This window comes from Capricornis sumatraensis, chromosome 9 (genome assembly GCF_032405125.1).
Source record: "Capricornis sumatraensis isolate serow.1 chromosome 9, serow.2, whole genome shotgun sequence".
In the NCBI taxonomy this organism is placed as follows: domain Eukaryota; kingdom Metazoa; phylum Chordata; class Mammalia; order Artiodactyla; family Bovidae; genus Capricornis; species Capricornis sumatraensis.
Window position 1 is genome coordinate 2384335 of NC_091077.1, and position 26550 is coordinate 2410884.

The following is a 26550-nucleotide window of genomic DNA, read 5'->3' on the forward strand; positions in this document are numbered from 1 at the left end:
CTCCATCTACACCACGTAGGCGGTAAGATAAAGTTTACTGAATGGTCTCAAAGATTTGATATATTGCTATTTTAAATTATATTGCTTTCTTCTTTTTCCTACTTTAAACATAGTATTTATTAACTGAAGAAAATTACAGAAAAATACGTGCTGCCACGTTTTGTCCAATCTTGGCGGCTGGGTTCATGCCCTTTTTAACTCACAACGGCCAACCTGAAGGGTTGCGGTTGACTCGGAAGTGGGGCACGGACCAGCCCTCCCACCAGCACCCTCACATCTCTGCGGCAGTCTCCTAGGCTAGAGGGCGGTCCTAAGAGGTGCGAGGGCTGCTTTTCGATGCCAAGGCCCGCCGCGGGAGCCCCGCCCCGGCCGCAGCCCCGCCCCGGCCCCGCCTGCGCGGTGCCTGGCGCCCACACTCAAGCGAGAGCTGCGGTCGCACGTTTGATCCGCGCCACCGCGGCCGGAGATGCAGCGGGGTGCCGCGTTGTGCCTGCGCCTGTGGCTCTGCCTCGGACTGCTCGACAACGAGCGTGGTGAGCCCTCCGCCGGCCCCAGTGCGCAGCTGGCCACGAGCGGGGACGCTTTCCCTGGGCAAATGGTGGGACTGCACGGACGCGAGACCGGTCGGGGGACGGGGCCCGCGGGACCCTTGGGCACGAGGGGAGACAGGGTTGAGAGCCAGGACTTCAGATCCCGGAAGGAGCACAGAGAGTCGGGCCGGGCTTGCCGGGATGAGGAAAGGGAGAGGACGGGCCGCGGGGCAGCCCAGCAGCGTGGAGATTGGTTCTCCACTTCACTCCACGTCTATGGTTCAGCTCCCTTGGACCCGGGCCCCTTCGCGCTGCATCCTCAGCCTGGATCCTTCGCTTGCTTACACGCTTTTCTGCGGAGTCGGGGCACCGCACTCCTCTATCCTGCGATCCGCGCGCACTGAGGTTGTCCCCCAGCGCAGAGGTTGCAGTCCCCGCCGGGTCGTAGTCCCGGAGGCGCACCTCCCCGCGACTCTAGTCTGCGCTCGAGATCAGCGTTCCTGAGGGAACTCTGGTTGCTGTTCACTTTCCCCAGGCCAAGGGCTGCTGGGATGGAGCAGTCCCAAGGGATGGAGGGAATCAGGCGTAGTCCGGGAAAACTGGGCGCAGTTGTTGGATTTTGAGGCTGATCTTGAGTCAGCAGCTCGTAAGTGATCAGCATGGCAGGAGAGGCAGAAGGCCGGCCCTCGCCATATTTGGGGGGTAGCACCCTGGATGGCCAAGCTAAGGATCATAAGGCAGGGGCTGCAAAGAAGGGTCTTCAACACAGGAGAGGCAGTGTGGAAACAGGTGATGGGAACATGACTAAAGGTTGCCTCTGAGCGATCGGAGGGAAGAGAGTTTGGGGACTGAGGGAGGGGTGGCTATTTGCAGACGTCAGGGGGAAAGCATCAGGAATGAGAGGCAGATGAGCTGGAAGCCCATGAGAGATCCAGTGACCCTGGGGGTCAGAGGGCGGAGGACCGATCATGGGTCCCCAGTGTCTGAGGGAGTAGTTCTGAAAGATCTGAAGGGAGAAATGGATACCTCTATTTTTAAACACTGTTGGCTTTGAATACTGGCTTTACATGTTTCATTTCTTTTAATCCTCACAAGGAAATGTTAGACCCTTTTTACAAACGGGAACACTTGAACCAAGGACAGGGGTAACTTCCCCCAAAGTCCTCAGGAAGCCAGTAGTAAAGGACATGTTCAGCCCAGGTCTTTGGGATACAAGAACCCCATTCTCTGTGTCTATATGGGCTGAAGGGCTGGGGAGAGTGGAGTGAAGGGAAGTGTGGGTGAACCTAGGGGGAGGAGGATGGAAGAAGACAACTTCTGGCCTCCAAGTCAGGGCAGGTCTGAGCAGAGGGGCTGCCTCTTGGCCCTTCTTTGCTCCCCTGCACCCGTGCCGTGGTTGGACTTCAGGGCTGAGTGGGATATCCCACCTTGAGAAGACATCCAGCAGGCAGTGGGTATAGTGTCCAAGGCTCAGGAGAGAGGCTGAAGAGGAAGCTGTCCCAGCATGGGACCATCTTCCCCAAAGAGGGGACCAGAGAGCGAGAGGCTTCCAGGGAGATAGAAAACATCCAACGTGCAGAGTGTAAGGAAAACCAGGAGAGACTCACGTCCTGGTGCTCCTGAGTAGAGCAGAGTGCAAGGTGGCAGACAGAGGGGGGATAAGTCAGTCTTGCAGTGAGTACAGGTGATTCTTACCAAAGTTGGGCAGTGAGGGAGAAGAGAAAGAATGAAGCTAAGGGGCCCGTGGAGGGGGATGGCCTTGGCTGGACCAGGGCACGGCTGGTAGGGAGATAACCTGTTGAGAGTAGACCATTGCCACAGTCCCTGAGCCTGATACTTGTGCCACCCACTTTGGGGCTGAAGAGGACCTGAGAAGCCCCTAGACTGATGGGGGTGCTGGAGCAGAAGCACAGACATTCCAGTGCAGCCCCAATGGGAGGCCACATGCTGGCAGGTGAGCAGCCTGGGCTGAAGGCGACCCTCAGAGATGTGGTGCTTGTCCCAGAGCTGGCTCCTTCCTGGCTCTACCCCTTAACTTGCTGTGTTGCCTGGACCCCTCCCTTCCTCTCCTTATGCCTCAGTTTGCCCACACATAGCACTGCAACCAGCTGGCACGCTCTGAGGGGCTGTGCTTGGGGCTGGACTCCTTACCCCAATCGTGTCCCTCTAGAGAAGGCAGATGGCAGAGGCCACCTCCTACAGGCTTGATCTCTTGGGGCTTAGACTCTAGAGAGGCTGTCTGTGCCTCTGAACGGTGGGCAGTCAGCTCAGGGGCATGTGGGGAAGGAGGCAATTGCCAGGAGGCTTGGTTGGCCAGCCATGAGGATACTGGTTCTTGCCACGGCTGAGACACTCATGACCATCCCAGCTCTTTCCTGTCCCTGCTCCTCAGCCCTGAGCCAGAACCAGGTGGGGACAGAGGTGTGGGAGAGGGGCGGGCACGTGAGTCAGTGCAGGTACAGCACTGGCCTTAGCTCAGTGCTCTGAGGACTCACATACAGGTGTGCTCACAGACCCAGCATGCTGGAGGCACTGGGTCAGTGTGGCCGAAGGACTCTGCCTCCCCACAGCACAGTGTCCACATGACCAGGCGCCAGGCTGGGCATGAGGTGTGACAAGGGGACTGTCTGGCCATCTCCTTGCTGTGCCACCCCCACCCTGACCCCCAGGCAGTGGCAGGCAGCCTAACCAGCGAAGGGGACTATAGTCCTGTGCAAGGTGAAAGCTATAGTGTCTGCTCAGGGTGGCAAAGAGAAGATTTGGACCAAGTCCATTCTGCAGGAGCTTCTCAAGTGCCAGACTTGCAGGGGCACACACATGACATCATAGCCCAGGGGTGATAGTGCTCAGTGAGCCCAGTGTGGTCCAGCTGGTGGTGTGGGCTCCACCAAGTTGCTTCCAGCTTGGAGCTTCCTTGAGGGGTCTGCAGACTCCAGGAAAGAGGTTCCAAGTAGGACAAAGACTGCCTCAAAGGCCCAGAGACAGAAAAGTCAGATGGTGATCAGATGAGGCTAAAGTCCTGGGGGCAGAGCAATGGGGTGGAAGAGACAGGAAATGGAGACGCAGGAGCTAGCGGCACACCTGGAAGTGGGGGGGGCGGGTGTAGCTGGGAGCCACATGGTCAGACTCCCCTGAAGGCATCGCCAGAGGGGCAAGAGCAGATGCAAGGCCACAACAAGGAGGCTGCAGGTGCACCCAGGAGATATACCAGGGAAGGAGGCAGCAGGGATGGTGGAGAGAGAGGGACGAGTGCCAGTCTCTGGCTGAAGTGGCAGAATAGATCATGAAATTGTTTACCAGATGGGAACCCTGAGAAGAGGAGGAGATGGGGAAAATGAGGCGTTCCACTGGGGAGGCAGGGCCTCCAGTCAAAGGCAGGAAGGAAGAAAGTTGGGAGTGTGATATGATAGAGGAAAGTCAGGGAATCCGGGGAAATTAAGTGGGGTCTCAGTCATGAGGGGAAGGTTTTTCCTGCATCTAGCTTACACCCCTCCTGCTGCCATTTTGGTGTTTCCCCCCACCATGCAGATTTCTTTCCACCAGGACCTAGTCTGTGCCCCACAGTCCTGAGATATCCCTTGGCGAAGGGGGATGGGTAGAGAGAGGAGTCCAGAGACTCCCACACTCCTTGCACCGACCTCTGAACAAGACATGGCCAACGTGTCCAGCTGGAGCCAGGGATTCCTGAGTTTCGATCCTTTTCAGACACTGGCTTCCTCTGGGATCTCCGTTTTCCGGTCACACTGAAAGGAGAAGTCTGGGAGCAGGAAGATGCAGGCTTTGGGACTGGCTGCCACTGAGGCTGGGTGTGGCCCGAAAGAGGCACAGCCCTGCCTGGCTCCAGTGTCCCCGGCCACCCCCATCTCCGAGGGCCGGATGGGGTGCGGGTGGCCCCGTGAGCACGCACAAGTCAGGGTGGCAAGTGGGGGAGCCCCGCCACGTGGCCGGTGAGGTCAGCATGGGTTCATGGGAAAGGACTTGCCGGCCACAGGAGAGGACATCCTGCCTGCGTTCCCTCTTCCTGCAGCAGGAGCCCGTGGCCCAGATTTAGCAGCACTGGGGGGCCACCTCTGAGCCAGCTGGGCTGTCTGATAACACTGCCCGTCCTGCCGCCACAGAGCAGAGCCCTGACCCCAGAAAGGCCAGGGCAACTGCCTGGTAAAGCTGGCTGCACCCATGACTGCTGCACGGGGCGCCCTGCACCTACTAGGGTGCTCTTCCCCCATCTCACCCCTTGAGGATACTCAAGCAGCCTACAGTCCCACTCAGCCTCTCCAACACTCCCTGCTTCCAAAAATTGCTTTAGCAAGACCACTCTGAAACACAGATCTGAGCCTTCCTCAGTCCCCTTGGGCTGGTGGTACAGGCCCTCCTGCTAGAGGGCCTCCTCCAAGAGGAGCCCGAGCCCCATATCCACCTAACCTGCACCCACACCACAGTCTCAGTGTGTGAGCTTTCTTCTGCTCCACATACGTGCGAGAGGCTGCTAAGAATTTCAGGCAGAAGGTGATGCTGCACCAAGTGGGAGGAATCTACTGGGGCAGGAAGAGAGCTTCATTCCCCACCCCTTGTGTGCCCCAGGAGCACAGAATCTAAGCTTTAGGGTAGGTTCACGGGAGACTCTCATCCTTATCCAACCTAAACACCATCCTCAAAGCTCTTCAGAATTCTACCTAATGAAGTTTTGTTTGTGTGAAGCATCACTTATGCACACACACACATACACAGACGTGCGCACACACTACCAGTGAGTTCCACCTCAGTCTGAAATGGTTAATCAAATTTCTCCACACAGGGTGTGTGAAGATTTTAACCTTGTGACATAGGCTATTGTCCTCATTTTGGAGATTAGTAAAATTAATTAGAAAATTAGAGGAGTGAAATGGCTCATTAGATTGTCAGAGCAGCTTTGAGGGAAGTGACAGGTGTCTGGGGTCTGGTGCCACATGGCAGAAGGGCTAAGGAGTAGGAAGTGGCAGGCATAGCTGGTGTGTCCATATTCCAGCAAGGTGGGCATGTGGGGTCCTAAATTGCTGACCACCTCGTGGACGTTTTCACCTAGATGCCCCAGAGAGCTTTCAAAACCAGCATGCCACTAGACACGTGGCTTCCCCCTGGATCTGCCCCTGACAGGTGTGCGTGCTTCAATGCAGGACCTCTGCCCTCCATCCCCACCTCCACCTTCGCCCACACGCTGTGCACTCTAATTTTGTTCCCTGGATCCTCAAAGCCAGTCAAGAGCAATCCAGGGCCAAGTCCCACCCTGGAAAGGATCTAATCCTTGCATTGAGGAACTGTTGAGTGTAATCAGTCAGGCTGCTGCATGAAGCTGTGGAAATGTGCAGAGAGGCTCCCAGGAACCTAAAAATGCAAGCCTAGGGCTGGAGCAGGTACCAGGCAAGTGACAAGAGTGACTAGAGAGTCATATGAGAAACTCAGATTCCATCTCCAAGCAGCAGAGAGGCAGGAAATGGTTTTAGGTAGAAAAAGGATTTGTGTTCTTAAAGGATCCTCTAACCATTGCGAAAGGCCTGGACTAGTGGGGAGACGAAAGAGTGGTAACCCAGGGATGGGACACTGAGGCTGGCCAGACAGTCGGATTGCAAGGAAAGGGGCTGCAAAGGGCAGTCCCAGAACGTCAAGGGGTCGCACTCAGGCTAGAGGACATCTGCTGCTCAATGCTGGAGCTCTGGGAGTGCAAAGCACTTTGCCAGGGTGGTAGGGAGAGGCGACAAGTGACCCTGGGGCTTCCAGCCACTCTGCTGTTGATGCTGGTTCTGAGAAGGTATAAACAGCAGTTTCCATAATCTTGTCACCCAAAGGTAATCTCTGACTAGTTAACTTAACCTCTGTGTCTTAGTTTTTTCATCTGAAAAATGATCAGGATAGTACCTACCTCAGGGGGCTTCCCTGGTGGTTCAGATGGTAAAGAATCTGCCTGCAATGCAGGAGACCTGGGTTCAATCCCTGGGTTGGGAAGATCCCTTGAAGAAGGGAATGGCTACCCACTTCAGTATTTTCGCTTGGAGAACTCCATGGACCGAGGAACCTGGCAGGCTACAGTCCATGGGGTCACAAAGAGCTGGACATGACTAAGTGACTAACATTTTCACTTTCTTCTTTCAGGGGGGCAATAGAGGGGTGTGGTACGCACAAGTGTGTAGGCTGTGCTGGCATACAGAAAGTGTTTGCGCTTGTTGTCTGTTGTCGTAACAGGATGTATTGGAGTAAGCAGAATTTGAGGGTCAAAGTGAATGAGCATAATTTTCATTTCTGTGAGTGCCTGTTTGCTCACAGCCTTGCCAATACTGGGAATTCTCTACCCTTTAAATGCTTGCTTATCTGGGCTCGGGGACACTTCTGTGCTGCCCTGTGGCTCCTTGTCCTCCTCAGTAGTGGGGATGGTCTAGGTCTTAGGGCTGGGGGCACTTGGCAGGAAACATCTGGGAAGCAGAGCCCCCCAGGGCTGGAGCTCAGGAGGGCTGCCAGGGAGGATGGGGGAGCTCAGAGGTGGGCTTGAAGTCTTGGGGCCAACTCTAGGAGGAGGAAGCACACCTTGAGCAGGGCTCCAGTTAAATGAGCCTGCCAAGAGCCTACGGCTAGGCCTGTGACCTGTGGCCCCACTCTGGGGCCTGTTGCCCCACGCTGTGCACTGCCACCCTGACAGCTCTGCCTGCCTGACAGCCCAAGGTCACCAGCACTCTGCCACAGGGCCCTCTGTCCTCTGCGCCCTCCTCCTGGACCAACGATTTCTTATTCATTCTACAAAGTCCTTTTCAACTCATGTGAACACTCCCTTCCACTGGTAAGACTTTATCTGATCGCCCCAAACCTTGGCACTGTGGCCAGAGCACCAAATCACAGTAGCTGCTCCAGCTGTGAAAGGCAAAGCTTTTCCAAAGCTGGAAGAGGCTCTCAGTGTGCCTCAGCCCGCAACAGCATATCTTACCACTGTTCTTCATGTGATAGTACGTTATTTGTGGTCTGTGGTACTCAGTGATCCTGGGGACAATTCTCATGTCATAAGTGTGGACTGGGGGAAGTGACTTGCCCAAGGTCATACAGTCAGAGTGACACTGCCGGGAACACAGCTGGGCTCTCAGGGCTGAGCACTCTCTCTGAACAGCCCCTCCCGGCTTAGCCTTCTCAGCCCCGCAGGGCGGGAGGCAGGAGGACCGATGCCCTCACCCTTGTTCTCTGATGCCCTCACCCTTGTTCTCTGGAAGCACAGAGACTGCCATCTACTTGGAGCTGGGGAGAACGCCAAGGCAGAACACGCCGTGAGCCTTCCCCCGAGGTCAGTGCACAAGCCCGGCCCTAAGAGTGAAGGGAGAGCAGGCTCTCCAGCTTGGCTGAGCCCTGGGACTGCTGCACAGAGCCCCCACCTGGCCTCGCCTGGCCCCGGTGCTTCCCTCTCAGCTTGTCTCCAGTCTGCAGGGCACAGCTGCTCAGGAGACCATGGATCTGACTACCAGAACTGCTGTACAGCCCCTCTTACCCACTGGGTGATCATGACAGGGCCTGAAATAGGAAATTGCCAAATGCAAAAACCACTACTGCCACACACTGCCAGAGGTGGAATGGCACCCCCGAGCTGGAGCACCATCCTGATATCATGGGCCTGGGTTGGCTATGCTGGGCCTCAGGACAGAGACGTGGCCCAGTGACATCCTGGCCCTCAGGAGCCGCTCAATGATATAGCCCTTTCCTGTGTGGTAGATGAGTGCCTGGGGTGCTCAGCGGGGGACGTTGGGTGTGGCTGATATCCTGACTGTGTGGCAGAAGCACTGGGAGGTGAAACTGGCCAGGAAGGGGGCCAGTGGGGCAGGGCAGAGCTCTGGAGGCCGGGCCAAGGGCCTTTACAGATCCGGAGCTCCACAAGGAGCCAGGGAAGGTGTCCTTTGGGCTGAGGGACAAATTGGAGGCCAGGGAGGAGACTGCTAGGAAGCAGAGAGGTCAGGAGACCGGCACTAGCGGTGGCAATGGAGAGGAGGAGACGGAGAAGTGTGAGGGCTGGGTCCCAGGCAGGGACGGGCCTGGACTTGGGCAGACTTGGGCTCCTGCACAGCTGCTGCTTACCGCTGACGTGGAGGCTGGAGCCTCAGTGTCCTCCCTGTTGACTGGACTCCCAATCCGTCCCTCCCTTCCAGTAAGTGTAAGGATCAAATGAGGCGCCAAGTGCTGGGATGTGGTCAGCATCTAGCCCGCCGGCCTTCCCACCCTGCTGTCTGCCCTCGCCCAGGATGCCGGTGTGCTGCCCAGCACCTGCGGCTGACCCCAGGGCCCCCCTGCCCAAGGCTGCTGACAGCACAGGGAAGAGGAGGGATGCACTCTGGCCCCTTGACCTCGACCTGGCGCCTACCCTGACTGCTCTGCTCAGGCCAGGGGGCCAGGGCTGCTGGCCAGGGGAAGGAAGAAGCCAGTTCCTGGGCCAGGAACAGGAAGGCAGGGGGAGTGCAGCAGAGGCCGGGATGACAGTGCTTCCTGCTTCGGGAAGGGAAGGACAGCGGGGACAGACAACAGCCAGGCAGGAAGGATGCGCCTTCTTTGGGGTTGCGTGTGGGGGCTGCGCAGTATAGAGCCTCAGGCATGGGAGCACAGGCCTGAATCGCCCCCAGCTGCGGAGCAGTCTGGGCTATTCATGGTCACCAGGGGACCTGGCCTTTAAAACTGGAATCTTTCACAAAGTCACAAGGTTTGACAGAGTTTTAACCCAAAGGTTGACTGCAGAGGTTTGTTTAGCCAACCAACCATTCATTCAGTCAGCCATTCATTCATCCTTCTCTCCATCCATCCATTCATCTTTCTCCCCATCCCTCCATCTGACTGTCCATCTGTCCTTCCATCTAGCCACCCTTTCTTTTTTCCACATTTCTACCCTTCCACCCATCCACCCTTCCATCCATCCACTCATTTGTCCTTTTGTTCATCTGTCCGTTTGTTTATTCATTCAACAAGGGCTTATGGAGCCTTGGCTCTGTGTCAAGTGCGGTGCTAGGCATGGAGTGGGCTGGAAAAGGGACTGTTTGGGTCCTTACCCCATTGAAACGCATTGTCTAGGGGAGGAAATGAAAAAACATAACCTAAGTAAATAACAAAATTACATATTATGACAAGCATAGGTTTTGGGGGTGGGAGTGCAGAGGCCATGTCTAAGCTGAGGCCTGAAAGTGAGAAGGGCCTGGCTGTACAAGGCGTGTGAGCAGAGACTCATCAGGAGGAGTGGTGTGTGTAAAAGCGTGGGGTAGGAAGGAGCGTGGTGTGCTATGGAACAGCCTGGGGCCACGGGGGCTGGAAGACAAGAGCAGGAGGCCAGAGTGGTCACACCTCCTGGTCAAGAGGGTGTGGAAAGGGGGTGATGGGCAGGCCACAGTCAGAGGTTTGGATGTTCCTTGAAGTATAGACGAATGTCACTGATGAAATTTAAGCATGATTTTGTCCCTTAAAGCTGCAGTTGAGAGAAGGGGCTCTGGGCTGGAGGCAGAGATTTTATAAGTACTGCGTCAGCCAAAAATGTTGTTCAGGTTTTTCCATATGATCGTATGGAATAACCTGAATGGACTTTTTGGCCAACCTAATACATGACCACTTAAGAGCAACAGTATTTGGTGCTGGGCAGAAGGGATGGAAGACAAGGGGAGGAGGGTGAGCTCACAGAAGCTAGCAGAAGAGGGGACAGCTCTGCTGTCTGCCCTGGAGAGCCTCCTGCAGCGGCACAGAGGCTACAGGATACCTTGCCAGTGGCTCCAGGGAGTAGAGGGAGGCTGCCCTCTGTGGGAAGATGAGCAAATGTGAAAGGAAGGAGGCAGCGAAGAGAATTTTTACTATGAATGGGGGTAGAAAAGGGGAAGGGAATATAGGATCAAGGAAGTGGAGAGTTTTTGTTTATTTGTTTGTTTGTTTACAAGATGGGAGATGATTGCATAGAGGAAAGTTGGTAGCCAGAAAAGAAAGAAATGATCTGCAGAGGTCAGATCTGGGGGGGGGATCCCCGACATGTTGGAGGGCTTGGCCTTGGGAGCAGGAATGTCAGAGATGTGGGTATGGGAAGGGTGTGGGATTTGAGTGTGGGAAGATGAGGGGTCTCCATCTGATGCCTCTACTTCATTAGTGCTGAGAGGGAAGGAGGAGGGACCACCCTGGACTTCAGCCCGAGGCCGGTCAGGCTTTGCCACCAGGAGAGAGGGGAGTCAGCACAGGTCCTGGGCTTTGCGCTGCTTGCTGAGCCTCTCAGGGACATGGGCATTGCAGGGCTGGGGAAGCAGGCAGGGGCAAGGGAGCATTCAGAATGATGAGCTGTGGGCCACGCAGTGCCAGAAGAGGGGTGGGGCCAGGAGGAGGTGGCAGTGCAGAGGGGTTTCTGGCCTGGACGTTTTGATGAGGTTGAAGGACTTAGCCCTGGTGAGACTCAGCAGGAGACGGAGGAGGCAAAGCAAGAACAGGAAAATAGGCACTTGATGGGGACAGCTTCTGGGTGGACCAAGACCCGGGTATGCCCAGGAAGTGAGGGGCTGCAGGGAGGCGGGGGACAGTGCACATGAGGACTGCGAAGGCGGGGTGCTGGTGACTCAGTCCTATGGCTGCCGAAGTTCTGAGAAATGGCCTGGATTGAGGTTGGGGGGCCTGGAGAGCCAGGAGCAGAGAATGAGGGGAAATGACCAGGACAGGGCTGATGACAGCTTTAGTGGGGAGCGGGCGGTGCTGCTGGAGAAGGGGAAGTGACCACAAGGAGTTCTCCAACGTGTGCAGTGGGGAGCAGTCACCACCCCAGGGACAGCGGTGTCCTCAGAAATGCAGATTTCAGTCACGGCAGGAAGGATGGAGGAGGCCAGGGATGTGTACAGTGCAGACTACTGCTCACACAGGGTCCAGTGGAAGTGGTGGCGGGGGCGGGGAGGGCGGGCGGCGCGGCGGAGGAAAGGAGCACCGGGGAAATTCAGGGCATGTGGCAATAAAGCAAAGGCTCTCAGATGGGTGAAGGGGTCAGCAAGCACAGTGGGTGAACCTCCCATTTAGCACAGTGATTCAGACGCTTCCTGTGGTGGTATGGTCGCCTCTAGGGAGGAAGCTCCTGTGGGCGCCATACCCCATCCAGCCACTCAGCCCACCATCCTTCCACATATTCATCCATTCATTCATCTGATCATCCTTCATCCATCCTGCCATTCTTCAATTTGTTGCTGTTCCCTCACCAAATCCTGTCCAACTCTGCAACCCCATAGACTGTAGCGCATCAGTCCTCCCTGTCGCTCCACAGTCTCCCAGTTTGCCCACGTATTCTTGAATACATATCCTCAATTTGGGGTGTGTGCCTCTTTTGTACTAAGGTTAGGAAGATGAATAAAATGCAGTCTTTGTTCAGATGTGACCAGAAAACCATGATTTAGTCTAGTAAGTGTTCCAGCACCATAAGCCTAGGGGCCAGCACCGCCTGAGCATCTCCTGAGTGACCGCCCCTTATAGAGGGACTCGTGAATTAGGACCTAAAGAAGGAGGTCCACAGGAAGGAAGGAAGTACAAATGTCCGGGGTGAAAAAATGAACACAGAGACTTCAGGATGAAGTCTGGCACTCTGGGACAATAGTGAGCAGTCTGTGCCTCTCAGATGTCTCGATAAAGCTGGAAAGAAGACGAGTGGGCAGACAGGAGAGGCCTGGGGTCTCCCCGCTTTGTCTTGGAAGCAAAGGAGAGCTGCCGAAGGAGGCTGGGCTGGCGACTGCCATAGCTCTAGCGCCAAGGGCATGCCCTGGAGGAGCGCCTCAGGGAAGCGGGCTCCAGCTTGGCCTTCCCAGCCCAGCATAACACTACAGCCCTCACAATGGGGCACAAATGGCCCAGGGCAAACAGGTCCTGGCCGCTGCCTGGCTGCTCTGGTGCCCAAACGCCAGCCTCAGGCCTGAACCCCAAGTGGTCCACTTGGGAGCTGGTTCTTTCACCCTTCACACGTCCAAACCCAAGTCCATCATCCCTGCCCCTCCTCCGCTTCTGCAGGTCGGAAGCCAGTTTGTAGAGTGGCTTTATTCACATTCTTCTGCCTGGAAAATCCTACTTCTCTTTCAAAACCCACCTTAGAGGTGTCCTCCTGGCATCCACTCCCGGCCCCTCACCACCAGAAGGAATCCTCCCCACTGTGGGGCCTCTCCACCTGAGCAGCCCCAGGGCTAGGTGAGGCAGTGTGATGGGGAGCTGGAACCCACCCTGGGAAGGAATGGACCTGCTACTTTCCCTCCTGGGGACCCCAGGGTGGGGCCTCTGTCCTGAGTGCCAGGAGGGGGTGCACTGAATTCAAGCTAAGGAGAGACTGCATAGTGGTCCCAGCAGCTGGCCATGCAATCCGGCTGGAGGGCCAAAGGTTCCCTGGCTGGACTAGATGCTAGTTAGATTAGATGCTCAATGAGGACCGTCTGCCTCTGACCAGTGGTGGTGTAGTACACAGAGAAGTCTGGCCAGCAAGAGGCCAGACCCTGGCAGCTATCTTGTCCATGTGATGCTGAAATGAGATCGTGGTGTGCAGAGTGTGCCATCCTGTGCTGCTTTCTAGGGCAGCTTGGGGTCAGGGTGATGTAGAACCAACTATAGTGGGGATTTCTCCAAGATCTGCCTCCCACAGTTTGCTGCCAGGGCAAGACTCTAAGCCTCAGGAAGCTGAACTGGGGAGGACAGAGGAACTGGCCCTGTGGACCTAGGGCAGGGCAGCGGGCTGTGCCCCCCAGGAGGACAGGGACTCAGGGGAGGGACAGAACAGAGCCCTGGGCCTCCAGCCACACAGTCCTCACTTCCTGTTGTCTCAGGATGGTCCTGGCAGGATGCATCTGCCAGAGTTCCAGGCCCAGACCTCCCCTGGGGCCTGCTCCCACCCTCCTCCAGGATCATATGCGCATGCACACAGACATCGCAGCAACACACACGCACAAAATCACACACATTATCAGTCCTATAGACGCAGATCTATGCCCACAGATGCCGAGGCACACACATGTGTACACATGCACGCAACACTCTCCTGCTGGGAGGAGGATGGAGACTAAGAAGCCGCGTGGGCAGCAGGGCTGGGGTCCTGGAGGGCTACAGGACAGTGTTTAACCAGGCGACGCAGTTCTCTGTTTGGGGATTAGACCTGTTGGAATCATGGAGGGGCTGAGGCAGGGGGAGCAGGGAGTGGGGGGCAAGGGCAGCCTGAAGGTCCCTTGGGGGCAAAGAGAAACTGATGGAACCAAGCACATGTGAGATGGATTCCATGGGATGTAGAAGAGGGCAAGGCCACAGGAAGAATCCCAGGGAGAAACCAAGGCCTCAGTCTGGGGCATGTTTGGGGGGCTGCGCTGTGCAGGACCCCCTCAAAAGCAGTGGCTAAGGGGGGTCTTAATGCCAAGGAAATGTACGGCAGGCTTCGCCTAATGTAGGAGGAAGCCTGTGGTCTCCCCTGTTGACTTCATGTCGGCAGCTCCGCTCCTGGGGGACCAGAGGCCTGAGTTCAGCCCAGGCCTCAATCAGGGCTCACTTGGGGCTGCAGCCAGCAGGCAGGCTGAGCCTGAGGCGGAGGTTCCCAGATGTCTTGGATCGTATCAGTCCTGCTCTGGGCTGAAAGGCTAGGCAGCACCTGCCCTGCAGAGGGGCCCGCCAGCACCAGATCAATATCGTCATGTGAACTTATGACCCAATCCCACGCTAATCCTATCTCCCGACCCAGGCCTGGCCAGTGGCTACTCCATGACCCCACCAGCCCTGAACATCACGGAAGAGACATATGTCATCGATTCCAGTGACAGCCTGTCCATCTCCTGCAGGTATTCAGCCCTCACCCAGGGGGGGCTTGGGCCTGAGTCCCTCCTACCTAGCAGGCTAAGGAGACTGCAGAAGGCGGAGCTGATGGTGGCAAAGGACTCAGAAGGCAGCACCCCAACCCCAAGGCAGAGAGGCCTCAAGGCTTAGGGGTGCCCCCAGGTGGCTTCAGTATAGGTTCCTAGAGGCACAGACCATCCCCTGCCCTGTAGACACAGGCATCCTGCACCCTACCCCATTTCACCCATACCCAGCCCTCACAATCTCCCGGACCACAGATCTATCACCCTGCATCCATTCTTGAGTCAACCCGTACTGACCCGGGCCACCCCATGCCCACCCCCAGGTCAGCCCACACAGATGCTGGGTTGCCACCCTTCACTGGCCCCAGACCCACCTGCACAGACCGCCAAGCTGTTATCTTCCCTTCAGCCCCAGCTGTAATCTGAGGCCCAGGCTTTTCTGAAGGACAGCCTGCCAAATGCAGGCCCAGGAGCCAGGCAGGGGCCCCAGGGGGCTCAGGGGTACCCTGTGTTATGTGCCCAACTGCTGGTCTGCCCTGACCTCTGAGTGAGGTCGGTTATGAGCAAGGCTGGGCCTTTGAGAGGCTCCACAGGGACTGTCCCCCAGGGCTGCGGCCTGGGCCTCTCTTGATGTCCTGCCTCCTTCACCAGGGGGCAGCACCCCCTGGAGTGGGCCTGGCCGGGAGCTCAGGATGCGCTAGTCCCAGAGGAGAAGGATGGTGAGGACACGGGGACGGTGCGAGACTGTGAAGGCACAGACGCCCGGCCCTACTGCAAGGTTCTGCAGCTGCAGGAGGCCCATGCCAACGACACAGGCAGCTACCGCTGCTACTACAAGTACATCAAGGCTCGCATCGAGGGCACCACTGCAGCCAGCACCTATGTGTTTGTGAGAGGTGAGGGGGCCCAGCACCCACCCCAAGGGTACTCGGGAGCCATGGACAGGGTCCTGGGTCCTCAAGAGGTGGCTGGCATCTGTGGCTGCAACCCCAGCCTTGGGACCCTGGGGGACGGGGGCTGCCCTGCGGCTCCACACCTGGGCAGACACTCCCTGAACCCCGCCCCGCCTCCCACACCCTGTCCCCTCTCTTCAGACTGGGAGCAGCCATTCATCAACAAGCCAGACACACTCCTGGTCAATAGGAAGGACTCCACGTGGGTGCCCTGCCTGGTGTCCATCCCCGGCCTGAACGTCACGCTGCGCTCGGTAGAGCCCCACCCCGACCTCCACCCTAGATCCGGCCCTCTGGTTCTGTCCCTGGGAGAACAGCCACTCGTCTGGCCAAGGGGCAGGCGGTAGCTGGGCCCTGACAGCCACTGCGTCCCTACAGCAAAGCTCAGCACTGCAGCCTGATGGACAGGAGGTGGTGTGGGATGACCGCCGGGGCATGCGGGTGCCCACCCCTCTGCTGCGCGATGCCCTGTACCTGCAGTGTGAGACCACCTGGGGCGGCCAGGCCTTCCTGTCCAACCCCTTCGTTGTGCACATCACAGGTAGGGGGCTGCCTGGGGCTGCGGGGCCCTCCCCACGTCCTGGGAGGAGAAGAGCAGAAAGAGGACAGGAGTGGCTGGTCTCAGGGGATGCCCTGCGCCCTGTACTCCACATGCACTGTCCTACAAAGGGCATGGGGGTTCCTGTACATGTGTCACCAGGCAATGAGCTCTATGACATCCAGCTGTTCCCCAAGAGATCACTGGAGCTGCTGGTTGGGGAAAAACTAGTCCTGAACTGTACCGTGTGGGCCGAGTTCAACTCAGGTGTCACCTTTGACTGGAACTATCCAGGGAAGCAGGTGAGCTCAGCATCCCTGGCAGGGGCTGTACATGAATCATCCCCAGGAATCCCTGTCGCAGCCCACACTCGCCCTGGTCTGGCCCACACGTACTTCCTTCTGTCCCAGGAGCCCCTGTCTGATAGGGAAGTTTTCCTATGCCAAGGGAAAGTCAGTCTGAGTCCAAGGCTTCTGGAGCTGCTGCTGGTTGGGCTGGGGGGTGTGCCTATGGGGGTCAGTTCTGTCAGAGCCCACCTGCTCTGACCCTGTGCTTCCCCTGGTCCTGGGCAGGCAGAGCGGGGTAAGTGGGTACCAGAGCGGCGCTCTCAGCAGACTCACACAGAGCTCTCCAGCATCCTCACCATCCACAACGTCAGCCAGCGTGACTTGGGCCCATACGTGTGCCAGGCCAACAATGGTATCCAGCAGTTCCAGGAGAGCACTGAGGTCATTGTGCATGGTACGGCCTGTCAGGCCATTATGCCCAGCGTGGCCTGGGCTAGGTTGGGTGTCAGTTGTCAAGCCTGGAGCACAAGGGTTCTTGTGCAGTGTGGGCCCCGGGCCATAGGTCATGCTGCACCCGAGTCATGTGGAGTCCAGCCAGAGGGAAGGGAGGGTCATGAATGGATCGACTGCCCAGTTCCCACGCCCCAGAGATCAGGGCATCTAGCATCTGGGGGTGGCTGCGAATCCCTGGGTGGTGGTGGGTCAGCCCCACCAGCCCTGGCTTTACCCTGATGTCTCCTGTCTGACAGAGAAGCCCTTCATCACCGTCGAGTGGCTCAAGGGTCCGGTTCTAGAGGCCACAGCAGGAGATGAGCTGGTGAAGCTGCCCGTGAAGCTGGCAGCTTATCCCCCACCGGAGTTCCAATGGTACCTCCCTTGTTCCTGCCCCTCCCTACCCACCAAGTCCAGTGTAAGAAAGAACCACAGACAGGAAAGGGCAAAATTCCCCCTATCAGGGTCTTCTTCCTGAGACCTAGATGGGGACCTGTGCCTGGAGTGGGGGACCCCCTATGAAGATTCCAAGGAATATACACATCATGTGATATTTTGGCTGGAGGGAAGGTTGGCCTGAATTGCTGCTAAACTGTGAAAGAGTGTGAATACTGGCCTCCTGTTATGTGTGGGTGTGGTGGGCCTAGCATAGGGCTTTACCTAACTCTTTCCTGTACCCACTCAGCCTCCCTGAGGGCCCTTACTGGAGGGGATCATAGAGAAATGGCTCAGGTTTCCTAGGCTCCTCTCCAAACAGGTTGCCTCCCCCAGGATACTTCTAACCAGAATTTTGGAGCCATGATAAGAGTTTCACAAGGATTTCTGGGCTGGGCCCGAGAGCTGTGTGGCAGTGAGTTGAGCTTCCGGGAGGCCTACAAATTCGAGATCCCCACTCCTGGTGTGACCTGAGAGTAAGGTACTCCTTGCAGGGTATGCCAAGAGTCAGAGAGACGTCCCTCAGTGGTGGCTTTACCTTCACCAGACGCTCCCCGAGAACTCGGGAAGGCACAGCACCCCACCATGCACCCTTCGGCCATCTGAGCAGTCCATACAGCCTGATCCTGGGAGATCACACTCTAGCCTGACTCTCATCACACACAGGAGGGAAATAGGCCAGGAAAGGGGAAGGGCATTCCTGCCCAAGCCCTGTGCCTCCCGGGACTCATCTGCTCTGTCCTTTCACAATTGGCCAGGGGAGCCTCGCCTTTCTAGCCTGGAGCACCTCCAACCAGGCAGGATGACCTTTTCTGAAAGGCTAGAGCTTGGCAAGAAGAAGCCCAGACATTCTCAGCCAGCACCCCACTTCTCTGGCCATAGTCCAGAAACAGGCTTCCCCTGAGAGGTCCCTGGAAGCCCTGGGCCTGGGACTTCTGGGACTCTCCCTGTGAGGCACGGGCTTTGGGGTCCGTCAGGGCCACCTGGTGCAGGACCGGGACACTTGAGATAGTATCCTGCAGGGCACTGGTGCAGTCTGGGCTAAGGCCCTGTCCCCTGCTTTCCAAGGCCAGTCGTACTGACCCTGTCTGGGAGGGTGGCCAGCTCTGTTGCAGCAAAGATCTGGTCCAGGCCTGATCCTCAGGCAGCTGACTTCCTCTTGCCATTCCCACCACATCTGGCCCTTTCTTTTTTTTTTCTCACTTGGTCAATATCTGCCTCCAAGAAGTGCTCCACTGGGCCCACTGTCCACTGAGACATCTGCCCCAGGGCATTAGTGGTGAGCATAGCCCCAGCAGGGTCCATTCTTCCAGGTAATCGTGTGGTGATTACTAGCAAGTGAATAGACAGAGATCTAGTGGACAGGCTGGTCCTCCCCCCAAAGCAGCCTTTGTGTGTCCAGCACCACGCTGACCCCAAGGCTGTATCTTGGGAGACCTGACCACACCTGCAAGAAGGAGCATGTGGTTTCCCTGGTTTTCAGGCGAAGACTCGGGGGCTTGGGGCAATGAAGGAGTGTGCCTAGGATCACAAACGCAGCAAGTAGCAACCAGGATTCTGCACCAGAGCCCAGCAGGCCTCCCAGCCTGGCCCTTCTCTGCCCTGCCCTGCTGTGTGACTTCTGGCAAGTCAAACCTCTTCTAAATGGGCTGTGGTGCAGCAGTTGAAAGCCGGTCCCCTGCATGCCCCTCGCTGTTACTTTCCATCCTGAGGGCTGTGCTTTCCTCGTGTCTCTCTGGCTTAGTAAACCAGAAGACGATGCCTGCCTGAGGGCTACTTCCAGGCAGAGGCCAGAGCTTGGGTTCATTCCCAACTCAGGACTGGAGAGGAGTCTCCTTTGGGGTATGAGTCATCCATTTATACCTATGAACACTGAGCGCCTATGTGTGCTGGGTGCCACTCTTCACATAGGGCATACGGCAGTGGCCGTACGTACAGCTCAGTGTGGGAACCGACAAGCAACAGGCGCGTGTGTGAACGCTATCGTGCAGACGAGCAGGGACAGGGCCGAGGGCCAGCTCCTGGTCCACACAGCTGCTCTGATGGCTGGATGATGGTGGATATAGGAGAGAGGGAGCCCTGCAGGTGTCTAGCATCCAAGCAAAGCAGGAAAGTGAGTACAAAGGCCCTGGGAAAAGGGGCAGGGCAACAAGAAGCCCACGCATCTGGAGAGCTCCAGGAAGGGCAGAGTCAGGGTCAGAGCTCCTGGACCCCCACCTGGTCAGGGTCTGAGCTGCGCCCTCGGGGACCACGCCTCCACTCCTTCACAGCTCAGCCCCATGAAGCCTATGGCAGAGACAAGGGCCCCTGGGGACTCTCGTTGGTCCTGAGCCTGGGGTGCACAGCCATCTATCCCCCAGTCCAGAAGCAGGTCTGGGGCGGGGAGGCCTCTCCCATCTCCTGACTGTGTCCTAGTGGTCAGGGCTGGGGCACTTCAGGGAAGGAGGGACAGGACAGGGCTGGGGTGGAGGTCACACAGCCCCCTGAACTCCTTCCCTGGGCCAGGTACAAGGACAGAAAGGCAGTGTCTGGGCGCCATAGTCCCCATGTTCTGGTGCTCAAGGAGGTGACAGAGGCCAGTGCGGGCATCTACACCCTGGCCCTGTGGAACACCGCAGCTGGCCTGAGGCGTAACATCAGCCTGGAGCTGGTGGTGAATGGTAGGTGCGGGTGGGACAGGAGAGGGGGAGGGGGACGGGGCGGTGTTTGGGGGTATGCTGACCGACTGGCTGTCCGCCTGTGTCTCCAGTACCCCCCCACATCCATGAAAAGGAGGCCTCCTCCCCCAGCATCTACTCCCGCCATAGTCGCCAGGCCCTCACCTGCACGGCCTACGGGGTGCCCCCTCCTCTCAGCATCCAGTGGCACTGGCGGCCGTGGACGCCCTGCAGGACCTTCAGCCAGCGCAGCCTGTGAGTGTGGCTCCACCCTGCCTCCCTCTACTTCCCAGCCCCATCCCCAACTTCAACCATAACCCCCTCTCTCTACCAGCACCCCTCCCCATAGCTCCACTTTAAACCCAAACCCTATCATGATTCATGCATTACAGTCAATCCCTGACCTCACCTTGCCTGAACAAGGCTCAGACCCTCCCTTGTACTGTCAGGCCAGGGATGGTGCAGCCCCCACCATCCTCTCCCTTGAAAGCGATGCTCCCCAGACACACAACTGCATGTCTGGAGGGGACCAAAGGACATGCCTCTGGGCACTAGGGAGGACACCCCTCACCAAGCAGGCAGGCCTGAGCTGGTTTTGCGAGGCATGGACTGAGTGAACTCCAAGGCACACTAAGCATGTCCAGGCTCACCTGCTCATCTGTGTAGTGCTCACCATGACCCCTTAGAGAGGAGAAAGTGAGCTTGGAGAAGGGGCATGACTTTCCTAATGTCATGGCAGTGAGCAGCAGAGCTTGCCTAACTGCTGGGCCACACTGCCCTACTTGGGTGCCAGTGGGACAGTCAGTCCCGGAGAACGGAAAACTTGAACCAGCAAGGGCCAGGAATGGAGGGTGCCAAGGTGGTTAGTGGTCTGGAAAGCACTAGAGAGACAGTGAATGGTGCTGAGCAGGGGAGGGACTAGTCACAGTGGCCATTTAGCAAGAGATCCTAAGGGACAGGGGACAGGGTCCCAGGCTGGGGAAGGACAGTAGCTGGGAAACCAAGGGAGATGAGGCAGCCACACTGGCAGAGAGACTGTGGCCCTTGGCATGGTCAGTTAGCGAGGTTCAGTAGGGGTGGCCAGCCCACAACATTCGGGGTTCATAAGAGAATCTTCTGGACTGTGAAGCTGCAGATCACTGGCGCCTCCAAATGTGTTTCCGTCTGATGCTCTCCTGTTATGCCCTGCATGATTACAGAGCCCCAGGGCCAGTTCTGCTTCCCCAGGGGCAGACAAGAGGCTCCCTTGAGCCACGCCTTCCCCCTTGGGCCCTCATCCCAGCAGGAGACCAAAGGTGCTTGGATGCACAGCCGTCCCAGGGAGGGGCTGCAGCTTTAGAAGAGGGACGGAAGGAGAGGGCTTCCTGTAGCAGGAGTTAACAGGAGTGACTTTGCTGCCCCAGGAGATCTAGGTGGATTTTGCAGGAAGGGACACGTGTGGCTGAGGGCAGGGGGCACAGCAGACCAGAGGACTGGCACAGAGTCACAGGCGTGTGGTGCTCTGCAGGCACAGATCCTGGTCTGCTGGGTAAGGCTGTGTCTGGCAGCCCGTGCAGGATGGGTTGCTGAGCCCTGAACAGTGTGCCAGAAACAAACCTCCTGCCCTCCTCACTTACTTTGGGGCACCAACCTTCCCCACCACGAGATGAGAGGACCCTGAGTATGAGAAAAGCTTGACCCTACCCTTAGTGTAGTCGCTCTCTGCCTGGATCCCTAACTACCCTTGTCCTTCCTTGTCTTCAGCAGCAGGCGGCGGCAGCAGCGAGACCGAATGCCGCAGTGCCAGGACTGGAGGGAGGTGACCACACAGGATGCTGTGAACCCCATTGAGAGCCTGGACACCTGGACGGAGTTTGTAGAGGGCAAAAATAAGGTATGGACCAGCCAGGCCACTGAGTGGCTGGGGGAGAAGAAGAGAGAGGTGAGGTCCTTCAGAAGAAGAAAGGTGGGATCAGAAGGAGAGGTGGGGTCCTCTCCTAGCCCTCTCAGTCTCCACTGGACTTGCAGAGTTCTTGCAATAGCAGCTGAGAGTCAGTAACCTTTCTGCAATGTCTCTGGACATCAGCTTCCCTGCCTGCAATAGACTGCAGGGGCCTGACCTACCGCTGCTTCCCAGAGAGGAAAGCTGAGATTCAGAGCTGTGGGCCCAAACTAGCAAGGGCTGGGAGAGTTGGGGCTGGGGACAAGCTCTATCCTCCCCTAAGACGGCTGGTCCAGGCTGGGGGCAATCCCTAGAAGAGGCCAAGCAGGGGAAGGACTGAACAAAGGCACCCACTTCCTACAGTCACTTCCTGTTTTCCTACACACCTCCAGAGCCTCTTCCTGTTCCAGGCTGGCCAGGAAGTGCCCAGCTTGAGGTTGGGGGGTGGGCTCTTGGGCTGGTAGGCAGAGACTATGGCCCTCTCTCTTCCTCTGCCTCCAAGCTGCCCACTCCCCCAGGCCAGAGTCCTTCTGGAGCCCTGGACCCCATCTCCTCCCCTTGCCACGACCCAGAGCACTGAGAGGCGCTGCAGGCAGCCCCGAAGTGTTTGTGGGCACATCACAGGGGGCAGCCCTGAAGTGTTTGTGGGCACGTCCCAAGGGCCTCACACAGCGACTCCTGGGACCACAGGCTGACACTCGATGTGACCAGAGCGTGCATCCGAACTCTGGCTTGGACCAACCCAGTGCCACCAGGCCCCTGTTGCCTCCTCAGCATGGCAGCACCCTGAGCCCATCTGCAGCCAGAGGCCTCTCTGGCCCTGCCTCACACTGCCTTCTGACCCCAGCCACAGCTGAGGCCAGCTGTCCATCGTGCTGTCCCTTGAGTTTTCAGGGGAGCCACCTCTTGCTGCTGCCCGAGGACCTCATCACCTTCTCCTTGCCTCACCAGTCCTTTGGTCATCTCCAGCCCAGAGCCTCAGTTTCCCCCATTATTCTGGTGGGCACAGCAACTTCCATGCAGAAAGAGGAGGTTAGAGTAGGGGAACGTAGGCAGGAAACGGATCCTTATACCTGACATGTATCCTGTCCAGACGGTGAGCAAGCTGGTGATCCAGGAGGCCAATGTGTCCGCCATGTACAAGTGCGTGGTCTTCAACAAAGTGGGCCAGGATGAGCGGCTCATCTACTTCTACGTGGCCAGTGAGTGACTTGGGCAGGCCTGGATAGAGGTCAGGAGCCAGGTGGGCGCAGGAGGAGGCCAGGCCTGGGAGGAGACAATACGCCTGCTTTGGGGACCCAGTGAGTGTCTTGTGAGGCACCAGGAGGAACCCCAGACCCCGGGCCTCTGGGCCTCAGCAGGAGGACAGATTTGGAGGCTACAGGCGTATGAACTGGGATGAGGCAGCGCCATCTGCCCTTAGACCAGGAAGTGCCTCCCAAGGGGTGCCATCTTGTTCCCCACAGCTCCACCTCCCTCCACTTCCCTCCCACCCCCTTCCTGAGCTGTGGATCCTGCACGGCAGCTGGTTCTTATGTGCGTTTGGCCCTGGGAAGAAGGTCCATGGTTGCCTCAGATTTTTCAAACCTGTTAATGACCTCAGGAACACTAGGAAGACCATGGAAGGACAGTCACTGGGCCCAGAGGTTTAAATGTGGGCACCTGGAAGAGAGGTGGAGCCAAAGAAAACACTCTGCAGGAGAGAGGAGCCCATAGGAGCTCGACAGTGGACAGCCAGAGGGGCAAAAGGAGATCGGGAGCCCCTGCCAAAGGCTAATGGAGCCAGACTGTGTCAAGAAGAGGACGGGGTGGGAGTGTGCTCAGCAGCGAGGGGGAATGGGCCCTCGCGCACCTGCTCAGCTGCTGGCAAGAAACTCATTGGTGGCCTGGCCTCCTGGGAGAGGTAGGGGCAGTACCCAGCTGGGGCTTGTTCAGGAAAAACTAGAGGGAGGCACGGCAAGAGGAGCCCCTGGTGGAATTGACTTGGGAGAGTTGGTCTCTTGGCAGCGAGACGGAGAAGAGGTCTCCAGAGTGGTGTCCCTGGCCCAGGCAGGGTGACATACACCCCTATTTGAGAGCTGAGTGAGTTCAAAGGTCAATGAGAAAGAGAGAGAGTCCCTGAGCAGGTGGGTAGGTTCGCCAGCACCTCAGTGTCACAGTGAGTGGTTCCTCCTCCGTCCCCAGCCATCCCCAACGGCTTCAGCATAGAGTCAGAGCCATCAGAAGAGCCCCTAGAGGGCCAGGCCGTGCGCCTGAGCTGCCGGGCTGACAACTACACATACGAGCACTTGCACTGGTACCGCCTCAACCTGTCCACGCTGCATGACGCGCAGGGCAACCCACTGCTGCTTGACTGCAAGAACGTGCACCTGTTTGCCACGCCACTGGCCGCCAGCCTGGAGGAGGTGGCGCCCGGGGAGCCCCATGCCACGCTCACCCTCACCATCCCCAGTGTGGCACCAGAACACGAAGGTGACTACGTGTGCGAGGTGCAGGACCGGCGCAGCCACGACAAGCACTGCCATAAGAAGTACCTGTCCGTGCAGGGTGAGGCTAGCCGGGCCGGAGGGGCCGGGCCGGGCAGCGCTCCCCAAGGAGCCTTTCCCCTCCGCCCAGCACGCGCCCGGGGAAGTCCATTCACAAGCCTGAGCATGCAAGAGCACCCATGCCCCTCTCCTTCCCCTCCGGGGGGTGCACAGCCCTGCCCACCCCGAGCTCAAACCCTGACCCTTCAGCTTGGAGAGCTCCTAGCACTGGAGGGCCCTTTCCTGGAGTGCCCTCCTGCTTTCTGCAGCTCCACTCAGCTCTCTCTCGACCCCGCCCCCAGCCCTAGAAGCCCCACGGCTCACACAGAACCTAAGCGACCTCCTGGTGAACGTGAGCGATTCCTTGGAGATGCGGTGCCCAGTGGCTGGGGCACACGTACCCAGCATCCTGTGGTACAAAGATGAGAGGCTGCTGGAAGAAGAGTCCGGTAGGGGGATGGATATGGGTGGAGGGCGGAGTCCGGAAGCTCTCGAGGCCAAAGCCCCAGACCTATTTGAACTCAAACGTCCACCGCCCTCGCTGCAGGAATCGACCTGGCGGACTCGAACCAGAGGCTGAGCATCCAGCGCGTGCGCGAGGAGGACGCTGGCCACTATCTGTGCAGCGCGTGCAACGCCAAGGGCTGTGTCAACTCCTCTGCCAGCGTGGCTGTGGAAGGTCCCGCCTCCCCCTCGCGCCCCTCAGCCCACCTTCTGCCCGTGCTCGATGCCATCTGCTCATGGCCACCTCACTGCCAGTTGTGCCCGCCGGAAGGGTGCACCCTCTCCCCCCTCACAATATGTGCACAGTAGCCACCCCCTCTTTCTGCCCACTCAGGCTCTGAGGATAAAGGCAGCATGGAGATCGTGATCCTTGTTGGCACAGGAGTCATCGCTGTCTTCTTCTGGGTCCTCCTTCTCCTCATCTTCTGTAACATGAGGAGGGTAAGCACTCCTCATCCCCAGCTGCTCATGGGCTCTCTCCACCCTGCCCAGCCCCTAAGTTAAGGAATATGGTTCACTCTGGCTCACCTGGAAGCCTTGTATCCTGGGAGGCCCCCCAGACCCCTCCATGCTGCACTCTTAGAGGACAAGACGTTGTCCATCTGTCTCCTCCTACATCGGAAGTCCCTAAGGAGAGGCCATCTGTCCTGAGCACAGCTTTACTGAAGCCAGGATGGTTGGCCGAGTCAGTGAGCTGTCCCCATCCCCACCCCCCAGCCAACCCATGCAGACATCAAGACCGGCTACTTGTCCATCATCATGGACCCCGGGGAGGTGCCTTTGGAGGAGCAGTGTGAATACCTGTCCTACGACGCTAGTCAGTGGGAGTTCCCCCGGGAACGGCTGCACCTTGGTGAGACCCGCTCCCAGCCTGCTTCACCCACCCAGTCCTGCTGGGCGGACACTGCTTCAGCTGCTCTGGGGTCAGGCAGGCTGGAGTCCTGCAATCCCTCCATTCTCAGAACTCATGCCAGAAAGTCCCACCTGGCCCCCACCTGGCCTGACCTGTCCATCTAGGCACGCATCCCCAGAACTATTATAGGGGCTCTCAATTCCCAGGCTCCCCGAGGTCACTTCCTGCTGCTCTGAGCAGGGTGGGCCTGTCACACCTGCTGGGAGAGGATGCAGGCCTTCCTGTCTGTCTCTCTCCTCCCTCTCTCCCCACCCTGCTCCCCATGCACTTCCTGTTTGGCAAGGGGGCTCCTGACTTTCCTCCCCCTCCTGGGCCTTCCTTCCTGGCCCTCCACAGGGGTTGTCCCTTCTGCCCAGTCCTTTCCACCCACACCCCCATACAGCTCACCTGGAACCGGCTCCCTGCCCCCACAGGGAGAGTCCTCGGCCACGGGGCCTTTGGGAAGGTGGTGGAAGCCTCAGCCTTTGGCATCAACAAGGGCAGCAGCTGTGACACTGTGGCCGTGAAAATGCTGAAAGGTGTGGGGTCATGGGTAGAAGGGGTGGCTTAGCTGGTGAGGATCAGCAACTCTGGGTGGGCTGGTGGGTCTGTGGTGCCGGAAGGGAAACAGGTTCAGAACAGATTCTTACCAGAGGTTATGCAGGGAATCCACGGCCGGGGGCTCCCCTCTGAGTAATACTTACCAGTCCCACCTAAACCTTTAGCCTCAGAGGGAAGCGGTATTTACTGCACTCCCACCAGCAAGAGCGCTGGTCAGGCCTCAGCTCAGCTGAAAGCGAAAGTGCTAGTCGCTCAGTCGTGTCCAGCTCTTTGCTTCTCCATGGACTATAGCCCACCAGGCTCCCCTGTCCATGGAATTCTCCAGCAAGAAGACTGGAGTGGGTTGCCATTTCCTCCTCCAGGGGATCTTCCAGACCCGGGGATCAAACCTGGGACTCCTGCATCTCCTGCATTGCAGGGGGATTCTTTACCGTCTGAGCTAGTGGCCCA

At 57.9% G+C, this 26550-nt stretch overlaps 1 protein-coding gene across 3 annotated transcripts in view; it reads left to right on the forward strand.

Annotated features, from left to right (window-relative positions):
* Nucleotides 1-435: 435 nt before the first annotated feature.
* FLT4 (fms related receptor tyrosine kinase 4) overlaps nucleotides 436-26550 on the forward strand; it is a 41796-nt gene continuing 15681 nt past the window's right edge. For 2 of the 3 annotated variants that reach the window (XM_068981235.1, XM_068981237.1), the window contains exons 1-18: nucleotides 436-533; nucleotides 14221-14317; nucleotides 14987-15231; nucleotides 15430-15542; nucleotides 15667-15829; nucleotides 15989-16128; nucleotides 16399-16567; nucleotides 16863-16980; nucleotides 19546-19700; nucleotides 19790-19952; nucleotides 21441-21570; nucleotides 22712-22820; nucleotides 23803-24165; nucleotides 24446-24592; nucleotides 24691-24822; nucleotides 24982-25088; nucleotides 25365-25500; nucleotides 25974-26078. In XM_068981235.1, the coding sequence (XP_068837336.1) occupies nucleotides 467-533; nucleotides 14221-14317; nucleotides 14987-15231; nucleotides 15430-15542; nucleotides 15667-15829; nucleotides 15989-16128; nucleotides 16399-16567; nucleotides 16863-16980; nucleotides 19546-19700; nucleotides 19790-19952; nucleotides 21441-21570; nucleotides 22712-22820; nucleotides 23803-24165; nucleotides 24446-24592; nucleotides 24691-24822; nucleotides 24982-25088; nucleotides 25365-25500; nucleotides 25974-26078 (2659 nt within the window). In that variant the 5' untranslated portion in view covers nucleotides 436-466. The remainder of the gene's footprint in view (nucleotides 534-14220; nucleotides 14318-14986; nucleotides 15232-15429; nucleotides 15543-15666; nucleotides 15830-15988; nucleotides 16129-16398; nucleotides 16568-16862; nucleotides 16981-19545; nucleotides 19701-19789; nucleotides 19953-21440; nucleotides 21571-22711; nucleotides 22821-23802; nucleotides 24166-24445; nucleotides 24593-24690; nucleotides 24823-24981; nucleotides 25089-25364; nucleotides 25501-25973; nucleotides 26079-26550) is intronic. The other variant, XM_068981236.1, reaches the window with a different exon arrangement.